General features: G+C 35.5%; 1 protein-coding gene across 2 annotated transcripts; it reads right to left on the bottom strand.

Annotated features, from left to right (window-relative positions):
- Positions 1 to 655: 655 nt before the first annotated feature.
- Positions 656 to 12,407, bottom strand: SVP (K-box region and MADS-box transcription factor family protein). 2 transcript variants are annotated; one of them, XM_088942799.1, is made up of 9 exons: positions 12,145 to 12,407; positions 11,640 to 11,850; positions 3,228 to 3,306; positions 2,885 to 2,946; positions 2,694 to 2,793; positions 2,557 to 2,598; positions 1,313 to 1,354; positions 1,074 to 1,234; positions 656 to 903 (listed from the first exon to the last, which is right to left on the bottom strand). In XM_088942799.1, the coding sequence occupies exons 2-9, from the start codon at positions 11,819 to 11,821 to the stop codon at positions 891 to 893; spliced, it is 681 nt and encodes a 226-aa protein (XP_088798925.1). In that variant the 5' UTR covers positions 11,822 to 11,850; positions 12,145 to 12,407; the 3' UTR covers positions 656 to 890. The 2 variants fall into 2 exon arrangements, with proteins under 2 accessions (XP_088798925.1, XP_088798926.1); XM_088942800.1 differs by having other exon boundaries at positions 1,074 to 1,228.
- Between the last annotated feature and the right edge of the window lie 2,887 nt (positions 12,408 to 15,294).

Raw genomic sequence — 15,294 nt, 5'->3', positions numbered from 1 at the left:
GATCAATCTTCGGTGTCTGGTTTTGAAAATTAGATGGACCAGACCAGACTGTTCGACTGGTTGACCCAAGAATCAGTCGGGCAATAAATTTCATGGTTTTTAAAAACGAACCGGTGACCAAACCGGTCAAGGGTCTGGTTACCAGTTCAAATGATCTGACCATCTGACTCGAAAGACTGGTCCATTCTGACAAAAAAAAAATGAAAATGATCAAAACCATTCAAACAGTTAACCGGCCAGTTTCATGGTTTGTTGACCAAAATCAACTATTTTAGATAAAAAAACAATTTTGGGGGAAAACAGAACCGATCAGGTGACCGATTCTCAGTTTTTCCAATCCGATTTTGAAAACCATTCCTGGGCCAAAATCCACTGATTTGATTAGCAAATAGCAACACACTGACAGCAGTTGAATCATCGTCCCGAACGATTGCCTTTGGTTGCTTTTAATATTAATTATTATTATTTTTTTAAATTCGAATGTACTATCATTCGAACAACATGATCGGACCGTTTGACCCAGGAACCCCTAGCCAAAACAGTTTTGTCAGCTCCAGTTTTTAAAACTTTCGTGGCTACAAATCACATGGATACAAAGAAAAAAAAAATCAAAATGAAAGACAATCACCATATATGGGCATTACCCTGAAGGATGTTGGGATGGGAAGAGAAGAAAAATGCACTAGAAAAACCAAACCGCATAAATATGTTTATCTGGACAGAGCATTCTGATCACTTCAACTGTATAAGCTTATAATATCATACATACAATTTGGGTTAGATTTCTATTTTAACAATGACAATACGTTTGATAACAACGATATATCTTGGAGCAGCCTCCTCTTCCTGGCTACACTATTTATCTCTTCCGTCCTTCCTCGCACGTTCAGCTAGAATGGTAGCCTGCAAATTAAAATTAACAAACAAATAGTCGGCCATGGGTTGTCAGTTGATTCAAGGAATTCAGCTAAGAGAGAAAAATTTCAGTCAAATAGAATTCAACCAACCAACCTCAGATTAATTTCATTAGAACTCACATTAAATCCAGAAACAAGGCATACTCAGTTACTCACCCCAACTTAAGCGAAGTATCAGAACTGTCGTAGTCTTGGGGTGGACCAGAGGAGCTGCAGACATTGGTGACAGAGTCCGACGACTGGCCTTCTTCATAAACTATGTTCTCTGAGTCCGCACCGACGTGCTTTTGTCCCTTGGACATCTCCATCATCTGCAACTAAAATTTTCACCTACAATATAGCGTCTAGGAATCTAAAGAAAAGCGAGAATGCAAAAAAGTACTGGAAGCTCTCACTTGCTGTTTCAATCTCTCATTCTCCTCCAACAGTTCCATTCCCTGCATTCAGATTGAAACAAACTTGGTTTTATTACAAGCAAATTAATTTTCTTTCACACGCAACTACTGCGTGCATGTAATCCGAAGAAAAATCTGATCAAAATATAAACAAAAATCCCACCGAAGTAGAAGATCAAAAAGTTGCATTTTACTTCAACCCCAGATTTGGTTTCAACAAATCTATTAAGGTTGGCAAGGAAACTTTTGTGTAAAATTTTGGCGTACTCCTACATGCAAATGTATGTATAATCTATTTAAAATGAGCATGCTTATTATATAATCTATCATATGGGTACTAGCTTGTAGCATATAACTTGTTTTTCAACTTTTGTTGGCAAAGAAAAAAAAAATCTATTGGGACAGTAATTCGAGTTAATTATTTTTCAAAGCAATAAAGTGCTATTAGTAGAAATTAATTCAGTTGGCAAAAACCAATCTGGAATATAAATGCTTTGGACATCAGTTTCCAGATAGACAGTTCGGTTGTTCACATCAACAACAGTTTTAAACTCTTGGCCCTTGGACAAGACTACAAATCCTTGCCCCAAGACACTAGCCTAGTTTCTAGGCTATCACAGATGATAAATAACCAATACAAATGAAAAAAAATAAAAGAACTAGCTAGGTCAGCTCGAGTAAATTATGATGGAATTGGCTTGGTTTAGTTGGTTTCAGATAGAATAAGATATACAATATTAAATTAAATATATTTGATAAGATAAATGCATTTTTTTTTTTTACATTTTCCTTTAGCTTATTTTAATTTATGGTAGTTTTTGCTCTCCATATTTTACATGATGCTTTGATATTAAGAGCACTACAACACAAAAATATTAAGGTTCCTGTTCACTTTTTGGTAAATTACCTATTAGGGAAAATGCATTTATATGCATTTAATCATGTTCTTTTATTTCCCATGTAAACAAGGTAATGAAATAACTTTCCACCATAAATTAAAAATCCATTATTAAAAGGAGCATTTTTGTCTCATTCAAGTATTGGTAACTTCCCCCCACTTGAGAAAGTTATTTACCGACCTAAGAGATGTGTCATCAAAATAAACTTTTCCTCATTCTCACATAAATATGAAAAAAGAACATGGGATTTCTGACCAATAGGAATCAAAATCCCATCGACCATTTCCCCCTCTCAAAATCCAGAAAAAGAACGCCCCCTAAGAGCACTGAAATTGAGGAGCTAACCTTTCTCTCGAGGTTACTGATTTCTTTCATAATCCGTTCACCCTGAAAACACATAAAATGGAAAACAAACTTACTAGAGCATAGAAGTATTAACCTCGGACCAACTATCGTTTTACAGAAATGAAATGCAGACCGACCTTGGTTTCTAGCACACGGCTCAGTCCCGTTTCAAGGGATTTCTCTAGTTGCTGCAGGTCTTCTATATTTAATCCTTGCAGATCTTCTCCACGCATTCGCCTAACAAGCACGAAGTGATCCCTCAATGTTGATGGTTTTTCTCTGCAACACTTAATGCATGCGAACAGTCCAAATACAATTGAAGACTTACCTCAGTTGATGGCTTTTCTCTGCAACTTCCTTGCTCAACCGCGCATAGTTACTGTTCTCTAGCTAAAAGATACCACGATAATATTGCTAATAAAATATTTATATTTCATGAATAAGCAGTCATGAAGAATGCAATACATTAAAACCATAACATCAATACAGAATAATAATAATACATTTGGATAAGGAGCAAATGAAGCAAAGCAAGACTTAAACCAAAATTTACATTCTTTTCATCTGCACTCCCATGCATTTGTACTAGTGGAAATAAAATTGCACTGCACCAGTGGTTACAACAACATTCACATCGATAAATCACAATAAGAGATCCAAGAACAGCTTACCTGCAGCTCAAGAGATGGCTGATCAAGTTTCTGAAGGTTCTTTGAGTGTAGATTATGTCTTTCAAGTATCTCCTTCATACTTCAGAGATCAAGACAACCAATGGCAAAGTTACTGGACGTGATGGTTAGCTCACTTTTACAAATAAATTTCTAACTAAAAGCATATATTACTATTGCTATAATTATTCAAATGTGGAAACCAGATTAATTCAACTAGGCACGTCTTAACCAAAGAAATTGTATGAACAGGCCAAAGACTGTAAAGTCTAGATATATACACACAAAAGGTAGAATTTTAGGAGCTCTACATCCTTTCTCCAAGGCTATGTTTAGTTTGAAGGAAAAGGAAGGGAAACCTTTACAAACCTTGTATAGGTTTCCCTACCTTTCCCTACTTTTTCCTTTCAAACCAAACACGGCCCAAGAGAATTTCAAAGATAATTTTTTTTCCTAATAGTTTATTTTATCGTGGGGTGGGGGGCATCAATCAAGATGTGAAAATTTGAAGTAACCCAAAAAACCCAAAAAAGTTCTGCTTAAGCAACAAATGAACTTTGTTCGGCGAAAAAAATTGAAGTAACTTTGTTGTACATAACAGAAGTGGCCCTTATGATAGCACATAAGAAAGACCATTACGATCCAAATACAACACCAACAATGAATAGAAATTCAAGGATTGATTTGTTAAATATATATTAGTAGTTACCAGATCTATATAGCTCAGCTGTGTAATTGGTTGTACCCTAAAACGTCTTACTCTTAGTCCATGGTAAAACCAGTTCAGACCAACAATCTACACAAATGAAAAGAAATACAAAGAAAAAAAAAGGTAAAATAAAAAATAAAAAAAAATGAGAGACCCATCACCCATATATACGTGTATGTATGTATGCATGCAGTATACCTATGAATGCATATACGCATGCATGTATATATTATGTACATGTAATTGTTGTTGTTCAACAAAACATATTAGATATTAAGATGACAAGGAAAATTACAAAAATAATATGATCTTTATCATAAATGCAATCTTACCCTTCAGGCATCTTAATTTCTAGTACCAGGTATAGGAATGTCTTCTGTATCATGTCGACCAGGGTGTTAATAGGCTGCAAGCCTCATTAACATAACATGGCAAAAGATAGATAAGGATGGCAATTTTGGGAAAAAATTTTTGGTATTCAATCCTAATGGAAGCCGATTATCAACACCCTATAGGGTTTGGCTTTTAACCTTAGGGTACATGATATCTGAACCCAAATGTATTTAATGCAGGTAGCTGTTCCCAATGCCCAATTATAAACCCAAATGTATATATATATATATATATATATATATATATATATATATATAATTAAATATAACTAATATATTTTATCATACACATATAATAAAAAGGATTGAAAGAAGATTCAAACCCTCTCCATTGTGTCCCATTACATGCATTTTCACCATTGGCTTACCACACCACTTCTACTTCATAGGGACACTGCATTTTACTCATATAAAATCGGGTGCAAGATTCAAGTATCGGAAACATAAAATATTGAAGAAGCAATTTAAATAAATGTATCTGGAAACACTTGACATAATAAAAATGCATCTGGAAACACTTAAATAAATGCATCCTTCAAAGGGACACTGCATTTTACTTATAAAATTGGGTGTAAGGTTCAAAGTATCGGAAACATAAAATATTGAAGCAATTTAAATAAATGTATCTGGAAACACTTGACATAATAAAAATGTATCTGGAAACACTTAAATAAATTTATCCTTCAAAGAGACACTGCATTTTCTCTATTAATTTCTACTTAACATAATAAAATTTTCTTGTTACCCATAAAAATGTGAAGGGAAGCTAAGCAAATATCTCAAGGAAATGTTGGCAAATGGTAAAATAATTAAAATATACATGCATATCATAGCAAACTAATATAATAATCATGTGAAAGGTTAAGTTTAAAATATACCAAGGATAATAAATGCAAGTGATATGACATAGTAGTAAAAGTATATTCCCCTATGGAATTAATCACCAACAAAAGGAATAATTGGTTAATGAATAACTAAGATTAGAGAGATAAAAATCATTCAAAACTGTCCTGAAAATGGCTTGAGACCTGGGCATAACAAGAGTTTCAAAACTTGGTAATTCTAGATTAATTTTCAATACCTTTATAAACATTGAATATAATATGATTGCTTCACAATACTAAATTAGCAAGATATTAGAGTGCTTGGTGGTTAGAATACTTATGTTTCAAGTAACATGGGTTTAAATTATTCTAACAACATATCAATTTTATATAGGAGTGGTTTTAAATTGACTTGGAAGGAAGGGCAATTGTTGCAACTACCCTACCTGTTGTCATCCCTGTTGATGACAACATATCATGTTTCATGTATATTCAACACTTTCGTATATGGGATAATATTATTTATCAAAGGTGATAATAATTTTCCAAAGAATCATTCAACCTAAAAGTTTAAGCTGTTGGGTGAGGTCTCTCATAGGTTTTTATTCTCAAATGTGCCCTCACGTGAAAGCCCAACGATCTTAAAGTGCAGATTAAAACAAGCCCACCAACACATTGTCCTGAAAATTAATTAATTATAATGGCAGCAACAAAATTAGAACATTAGACCACTTGATCGACCATCCCAAGGAACCATTAGACCACTTGGATTAAGAAAGAGGCACACATTATGACACCCGTATCATACTACCCATGATAAAATAAGGTTAAGGTTAGAACATTAGACCACTTGATCGATCATCCCAAGGAACCATTAGACCACTTGGATTAAGAAAGAGGCACACATTATGACACCCGTATCATACTACCCATGATAAAATAAGGTTAAGGTTAGAACTTTAGACTGAGATATACGTTGGAGCATAGTTTCATTGCCAATGTGAATTAATATTAGAACTTTATACCGAGTTTCATTGCCACAGTGAATAAACCATAATTCATCTGTAACCAATTCTTACACTACCAATTTGAATTAGTGATTCTATATACTAATAAATCTAACTAACATGGAGAAAATCAATGTCAGTACAAGTTGTTTCGGGTGTCGACCGACTGGTTAATGATATAGTCAGGATGACACTCGACTTACAGAAATTGTTGACTAATCGACACTTTGACGTCAGAGCATCAGATTGCAGCAAGACACTAATTATCTTGATTTTCTTCATGAAATCGAAAAAGAAAAAAGATCAAACATGCATGCTTTATCAAACATCTTCCACTTTCCCACAATGACCGAAAAAGGAGTGATTGGGGATTTTGGAAATAGGAGAGCATCCATGGACACTAACCAAAAACCCACAAAATTTAATTAATAGCAAGAGTTAAAGATGTCATATACATGAAATTAATATCCTATATTTTCCAACGTAGACAGATGTTGAGCTTCACTAAAAGCTCCCATATATATATATATAGCAATGTGGTTCTAAAGGATGCAAATATTGTAAATATTGGTACAATAAATGAATGGTTCTTTTGGTATTAATCACTGTGACACTCTTATTGGAGTCCTAACTCTTTTCAATAAAGAATACAACATCACATCAATAAATTCTTTTCTTACAGAGATAAAAATAGCGGAATTCAAAACCGCACTACGACCGGGACAATTCATCCAATGCACTACCCCTCTTGATATAGGCTGGATGGCATAATACAAAAGCATTAATGCCTTGCACAGGCACAAGTTTGTTATCTATATTATATTACAAAATGGGAAGGGTGGGAGGTGAAAGATCCTCTCACCGAACTCACCCCTTCTCTCCTTTTTTTAACACGTGTTTTTTAATTAAAAAATATAAAATACCACAATTAAATTACTCTTAATTCTCTCTCTCCGATGGTCTGTACTGTACTCTATAGTCAGAAGCCTCCCTCCACCTTTACGTACATTCTTTTTCTATAGCCTCTACCGAAATTCTATTAAACCCTATGCATCACACGGGTTGCCATGCCAATATCTTGAGAAGCAAAAATTGAAAAAATACATAGATGACTGAAGTAGTCAATCTAAAAAGGATGAAGTGTACATTGAGGAACTGATATCCTTCGATAAAAGAAAAAGGGTTTGTCACAAAAAAGTGAAGCAACAGAAGCATTTTTGGTGGTGGTGGAAAATGGTGCATACACGTTTTGCCAATACATGTTCTCTCACTAAATCTGTGTTTGGTTTGAAAGAAAAAGGTAGCTAGAGAGAGAAAAGGAAATAGGGAAACCCGTACAAACCTTGATTGGATTTCCTAACTTTTCTTCCAAACCAAACACAGTAGGAAAACACATGACGACAAACAAAATTATTTCAGAAACCTCACTCCATGACTCAAAAAAATAAAGAAATATAAGAAAAGAAACAGACTAAGTTTTTGTAGGAAATAATGCATTATGCTTGCCAGTCATCTCTCTTATCTCTCCCATCTGCACTCTCTCTCTCTCTCTCTCCTCCATTCTATAAACCACGACTCAAATCTAAAGGTTCTAACTAATGATGACCCCAGCCACTCAGGGGCTTGGGAGGGGTAGATTGGACATGGACCAAACTTTTAGCATTTCATGTACAAAGTGGTCCCTCACAAACTGGCCTGCCCAGACTTAGCTTTGAGCTCTTACCAAACAATATATAGCATTTGATCTCAAAGCTGCTACATAATAAAGTTTCTTCTCCAGGGATGAAACTTGATCATCAGGAACAGCATTATTACATCCACATTATTGCACATACAGTAATTGCTTTCTTCATCTTTTGTGATAGATAGGAACTGTAAAAATTGACCCTATTATCTTTACTAAGGCTGAGTTTGGAAGGAGTAGAAATACAAATATGTAGAGTGCAAAACCTTATATTTTATCTTATTTTGTATGTATTTACACTGTACATATTTACATTTGTACTGCTTCCAAACTGAACCTAAGGGAAGTTAGTGGCTAGTGGGACAGATGCAATCCTGGAATGTCGAATGGAAAATGAACAAATCCCATGATACTACACATAAAAGGCCTAAAAAAAAAGCAAGGAATTAAAATACAAAAATAGGATTGCAAGATTGCAACAGAATGTACACCAATTTCCACTGCAGATATCAGCAAAACGACATAATCATAAATCACTGGTACCCCCTAGAGGGACACATAAAATGAATAGGTAAGAAAAAACGATTGGTGTTGGGAGGAAAGTACCAAGATTTCCTTCTACAATTAATCTAAATGATTGGGAATTTTTTTTGAAAGTAAAAATAAATAAATAAATTACTAAAAAGAAGAGGAAGGACTAGGAATACAAAAGAAACGGCCACAAACAAAAACAGGCTGCACAACAAATTAAGGATAAACCTGCACAACCGATTTGCGAAATTAAGGGGTAAGGAGGGAAGAATTTCCGCATGACATAAGCACCTAAATGGACCATACCCTTCTAATTAAATCGTATAGTTTCATGGCTTAGATAGAAAAGGGTTAATGATTTTGGGGCATTGGCCCATCTTACTTGGTGTCAGCCATCACACACACACACTCACTAGGTATCTTCAAGGTCTTACAACAAGGACATATTTAGATAAAATAGGTTACAAACTGGAATTTGACACATTTAAGATGGTATATGCAACAGTACTATTGCAAGCAACAATATGGCATCTTCAGATACCTGCAAATTGAAGCTTGGTGAGAATCACAACAATCCAAATAATTTATAAAATAGAATGGGAATTTATGCACTAGGACCATTTTGATTAACCCAAAAAAGCCTGATAGAACATTCATTTGATGTGATTTTGGACACAAATGGCCCTAAAGAAAGGGATAGATGAACTCTAACTACCAAAGCAAGTGTAAAATGTCCGAACAAAACCCATATAAAATCTTGCTCATGTTTTTGGGATTACACTAGAATCCCTGCCCCCCCCTCCCCTCCCCATATTCAAAGAATCAGACTTTACCCCCAAATAACCTCTTAGATCCAAGAATTGGATAAAAACATTCTTGCTAAAGAATACCCAGTGTCAAATTAAACAAAGGGTAAACAAAAAAGGTTGGAACAAATGAGAGAAAAAGCATCTGTGTCAGAGTTTTTTTTTTCATTCATTACTTCCTTGAGTTACGTATAAACTGCTAGCGAGGCAAATCATTTGCTAGTACTTCCAGAAACTCCGCCAAAGAACTACCCATTATTGATATCACATTGTTTAATACGGAGTTCATTTAATGAACTATGAACAATTCATTCACCCCCATCTCCTACAACGCTAAGCTGGCTGCTCATCCAAGGCGCATCGACATATTTTTAATCTCACTCGCACCATCTAAAGCCTGTAAATGTCCAGAGCATGAAGAGAAGCCAACCATATGCCATAGAAAATTTTTGCCTTGATCTCAACAGCTTCCCACCATTTCCAATACACCCTAAAGCTTCTGTAATTGCTATACTCAAATGGTTCCTTTTGCCTTCCCACACTTGCATTATACTCAAATGATTCCACTCACTTCACGGGCGAATCATTCACTGTTAAAACTGTACCCGAATGTGCATAAAAAACAAACAAATAAGCCAACTGTTATGAAATTCTCAGTGTCTCAACAAACTTAGAGGACTTTCGTTGAACAATTCTCTGAGGAACATCTCGTCATTTTTCAAAAACAAGGACAGGTGGATCAAAGTAGACTGAAGCATCACAGCTGCTAGATACCAAAGATCCATCCCAAAACTCATTCTTTCGACAGTAAGTTCCACCATCCCAGAGTCTCGATGCACGAATCTTTTTAATTTAAAACAAACCATTTTATTTCTTGCATGGCCAAAGGTGACCACAAAAGATTGAGTATAAAAGGACACCTACGGCCAATATAATATGAAGCTTCAGAGCATAAGAATCAAAAGAATTCAGATTTCTCAATCTAGGATTTCTCTTTTAATATTGTAGTGGATATGACAAGAAGTTGGTGAAAGCTTTTTTTTTTTGTAACAAGGAACCCTTGAAACATAAAGATCCTGGAAATGAAGTTAAAAAACTTTGGCAAGAAAAACTTTTGCACCATTAAAATTGGACCAGCTACATTGGGACTATCTCATTCCTGATCCAAACATTTCTTTTGAAACTCATTTCCTGCGTCCAATAATTAACCAAAGCTTGTAGAATTGCAGAGTGCAATCATCCAACGACAGATGGTTGGCATTCTTGAGTATAGGGTTGGATAGATAGATGGTTAGAGATATCTTGAAGAGCAACTAAAACCAGTAAACATATAACAGCTACGATCAAGCATCTAACACATTACAGTTAAAGAAGAACAGAAGTGACCAGATGGATTTGAAGGAACCAACTAGCAAAATTAGAATCAATAAATAACATCTGCCACAGCACTAATTGATCAGTCATGGAGCTGATTTAGTTTAGCACTTCTGCTTTTTCTTCCTCTCTCTTTTGTTCTGTTTCCTTTTCTCTTCTGGATTTGGGGAAGTCTTGTTAAATAAAAGACATTCAAGGACTGAATACTATAAATGAAGCGTAACGTATAACATATATTACATATAATAAATGAGAAAAATAAAGCCAGAATACGTAGAAAGAGATGGCATCAATACAGTAATTAATCTAACACAGACCGATTTTGTAAACCATCAATCGACATCAATTAATTAAAATACCCAAAGCCGTATTTCATGTATGATACTAAAATCATGCACTGTGTGAGAAGAACCAGACTGGTGAGAGACAGACAGCGTGATAGACCAAAAAACAAAGGAAAAACGGTACGGCCCAATGAGTTGTTTGGAGTTTTACAGAAGATTCTTGAGCTCCGCCATGAAATGCTGACAAGGGTAAGGTTCCAGTGGCCTGTGCGTTCTTCGAGCCTACGCTATACCTACTCCACATAGATCAAGGATGGATGAACTATTGAACCCAAAAAGGCACACAGAAATGATCTTCTCATCAGTTGGAGGAAACCCGGTAAAGGCATCGAGCAAAAACGACATGATCGAAATCAATCGAAAACCAGTTCAGTCTTTTTGAAGTTTCTTGCTTTCAGACAGATGTATACATAACTGTGGCTTCGGTGCACTAGAGTATGATTCTTTTTTTTATCTTTTATTTTGTTACTTCTACGAGGTTTTTCAGGTTTCCGCTATAAACAGACGATTAGACTCCGAAGCTTCCATTAAAAACCACCGGAGACGAAGACTTGGAGCGACCGTTAAATTTCTACTCTCTCTCTCTCTCTCTCTCTCTCTCTCTCTCTCTCTCTCTCTCCCACTCTCCCGATATACAGTGACATGGAAATTAAAGTACGCAGTTAACGTAGTGATAATATATTCGTATAAACTACTTAGATCGCGACTAAGACTAAAGGAAACGGTGATGAGATAGGAAGAAACCTTGAGCTGGAATACTCGAAAAGCTTTCCAGTTGCAGAGAAAATGATAAGAGCAACCTCAGCGTCGCAGAGGATGGAGAGCTCCTCGGCCTTCTTAAAAAGCCCTCTCCTTCTCTTCGAGAAGGTCACCTGCCTCGCAGTTGCGTTGTCGATCTTCTTGATCTGAATCTTCTCTCTCGCCATTTTTTTTTCTGTTGAATAATCTCACAATCCTTCACACGGAACGAACAGAAACATCAACAAAAACACAGGTCGTCCTATAGATGAATACGTCGAACATCAAAGCTTTCGATAGGGCTAAAACATAAATAGGATTAGGCTAAAATGGGAGTAATAAGAACTGCATTTTTCCAAATTAAGCGAAGAATCTCGCCAAAACCCTAGTTTCTTTGAAAAAAAAAATTTATCCAAGTGAAGGAACCCCAAAAAAAACCCCATCAACAATTCAACACCAACTCACTGAATGTGAAATCCAGAACTGCAGATTGGCTGGTTTCCTTGTTTACCTGTTCGCTTCTGGTGTGGGTGGGATTAACGAGGAGAGAAAGAGAAGACTTGAACACCGGCAACCTCACCAATAAGAGAGAGAAAGAGGAGAGAGAGAAGAGAGAGAAGAGAAAAGAAACTCCTATTTATAGCAAAACAGACTTGCTTCTCTTTTACTTTCTCTACAGAAAGTTGAGAAAAAATCCAGTCTACAACTGAGAGAGAGAGAAAAGACTGGAATTGGAAAAAGAAGCCAGATTGAACAAAAACTGATTTTTAATTTATCACAAGCAAAATTTACCATTTTTTATGTGGACGTTTTCTTTCCGTACGTGTAGCCATGCCGCCATCAGTGCAGAGCAATTATTAAACATTTTGTACCCCTCGCACGCATCTTGTTCCCCAAAAGCAAATTCCCACGAGAATTTACGCTTCGAAATACCCTCCCCTGATAATTTGCTTTCGTGGGGTGTTGGGGTTCCCGTAATGCCAATTAAGCAAAATCTCACTTCAGATGGCTACCTACCTAGCTTCTGGTAAATCTTTTTGCTCTCCAATTTGTCTACTTTTTGCTCTTCTTTTTTTTTTTTTTTCTGGGCAGGACAAATGGACAATTAATTATGGCAAATATTTGAAGGCGTGGATTATCACTTTGATGTGTGGTCGGAAACTGAAAATCTTGTCGTGTCACCGGAAATTGTAAAAAGTGGAAGAAAAAAAAGCAGTGAGAAATAAAATCGTCTTAATTAATTAATTACCTGTCTTGGGGTTTGGTGAATTTGGAAAGACGTGAGAGAACTTTGATGGGTGTAAAACATGTTGAGGAGGTCATGAATCCAATTGGCTTCCGCGTACATATTTGTTTCCAAAAAAAAATCTTTATTAGGAACCACGTTGAGAAGATGGAACTTAGAATTAGAAAACTATTTTAATAGTGAACATACCTTGGTCTCGTAGGTCGCCCTAATGATCCTGTTGATTGAGACACTTTAATGGTGATGATGATGATGTTAAGGTCAATTAAGCCCTCGGAAGATGTTCATTTCATTTGGACTTTTGGGGGTTAATATTGGGAGCATGGTTTTAAATGTCGGTGGTGTTTTGGAGAAGTGTTGTATGATTCTGTTGTGACGATTGAATGCAGCTCAAACTCAAATCATCACTGTAGCTATACATGGAGAACATGAATATCTCCTTTACTTGTGCTGATTAATGGGGGATGTATGGATAAGAAATTCTCACCTAAGATATAGTATCCCTAAAAACAGTTCTGATTATCTGCTAATGTAACCAATTGTATAAATCACTAAAATTAATGTTTTTAAAATTGGGAATCGGTCACTTACTGGTTTCAAAACTATTTTTTGGCCAAAAATTATTGATTTGATTAGCAAGCAACCGGGTAATCTAATTGGATAATGATTTTTTGTCTTTTTTTGTTTTTTATTATTATTTATTATTTATTTTGTCATAATAAGCCGTTCGCTTGATTTGAACGATCGGACCGTTCGACTCAAGAACCGGTCCCTAGAATAGTTCATTGTCTAGTCCATTTTTTAAAAACCTTGCTAAAAATTAATGAAAGAATGAATAAATGATTCACCTATAATTAATGGAATGGCCAATTGTTCCTCATGTGTGCTTATAGTATATTTACGGAGAAGTACGGACAGGCTCAATGCAGATTTTTTATTTTCATTGCAAAGCCATAAACATTCAACATGTCAAAAACCCACATTTTATGCACTCATACCTACCCGTGAATTGACATCAATTTTGAATTGGCACCTACCCCAAATGTACTTTGAGCCTACAAATTCTGACATTGGGCTGAACTGTCATTTTCCCTATATTTTATATAATGATAGATGTGCACATCATTTTTATGAGTTACAAATCAGGGCACAATTGAATTGATAATCCATGACCTAATGGTTTTTTTGAACAAGATCAAACCTACTACCCATAAACTGGTTCCACATCCCTACCCACAAAACATTATACATTCAGAATATCTCCCCTGCCATTCAAAGCGAGATGCTCCCAATTCCAGGCACTAGTTTTGTGGGTAGAGATGAGTAAAGAGTTTGTGGATAGGAGATCAAGAGGTATTCTGATGATCAGTTTTGTGGGTAGAGATGAGTAAAGAGTTTGTGGATAAGACCTAACGCGAACACAGTGTGATCAATCAAAAGTTAGTATTGCTTTTTGGGTCTTGATTAAATGATGATTTTCGTAGTTTGAATGAAACCATTTCATTAAACCAACAAAACAGTTGCATTGGATGATCAGTTTAGAAAGAGTATAAATACAAATATGCACAGTGTTATAAATCTTATTCTTTTACGATCTTCCCAAATTGAGACTGTCTTGCAAAATTGATTCAAGTAATGATATAATATTTGTATGAAGAGGATAATTTCAGAATATAATTTTGCGAGAGAGAAACTTTGATGACTCGACTAACTTAAAAGGATTCGTTGTACGAGGAAGTGTCACTCGATACCAAAAGCAAATAAGACATTTTAGAATTTAGAAGTAGAAGTTGATGAATTGAAAATGAGTGTGTGAACATAGCCAAATCATGGGCTTGACTGAATGAGAAGTCACAAATTCATATCTAAAGGCTCAGATTGGAAGGAGTATAAATACAAATTTGTAGAGTATAAAATCTTCAATTCATATTTGTTTTTGTACTCTTTTCAAATTTAGCCATAGATTCAGTTTGAAAACAGTACAAATAAAAATATAAATATGTATAGTATAAATATATACCAAATAATATAAAATACAAGGTTTTGCACTCTAGGTATTTGTGTTTGTACTCCTTCCAATCTAAATCATAGTTGCAAGAAGTAGATGGATAAAAGAAAATCATCACAAGGATCAAAAGGATCAATCATTGTGGACAATGAATGAGATTGGTAATTAAAGAAATGTGATGCTCTTCAAATACAAGTTAGGATTAGCCAAATGCATTAGTAGATTGTAGAACCCAAGGTTCAAAGTATCGACATGTATCGGCCAATATTGGTCAATACGTATCGTTTCGGGACCCCTCCGATATGCCCCTACAGTGGGTGTATCGGAGGTCTGACCGGTTCAAGGGGTAGAGGAAACTTAAACCGACCCCCTGAACCAGTTGCAAAAAAATTAAAAAAATGGACCAA

Source organism: Nelumbo lutea, chromosome 5 (genome assembly GCF_056320005.1).
Source record: "Nelumbo lutea isolate HS-2025 chromosome 5, American lotus-T2T, whole genome shotgun sequence".
NCBI lineage: Eukaryota > Viridiplantae > Streptophyta > Magnoliopsida > Proteales > Nelumbonaceae > Nelumbo > Nelumbo lutea.
Note: the sequence above shows the minus strand (reverse complement) of the source record. Positions and strands in the feature narration are given on the sequence as shown.

Coding starts and splice junctions, on each gene's coding strand:
- SVP (XM_088942799.1), bottom strand. CDS start 11,821: ATGGCGAGAGAGAAGATTCAGATCAAGAAGATCGACAACGCAACTGCG. Junction 2,947..3,227: donor AGCCATCTCTTGAGCTGCAG/GTAAGCTGTTCT, acceptor GGTATCTTTTAG/CTAGAGAACAGTAACTATGC. Junction 2,599..2,693: donor GCCGTGTGCTAGAAACCAAG/GTCGGTCTGCAT, acceptor ATGTGTTTTCAG/GGTGAACGGATTATGAAAGA.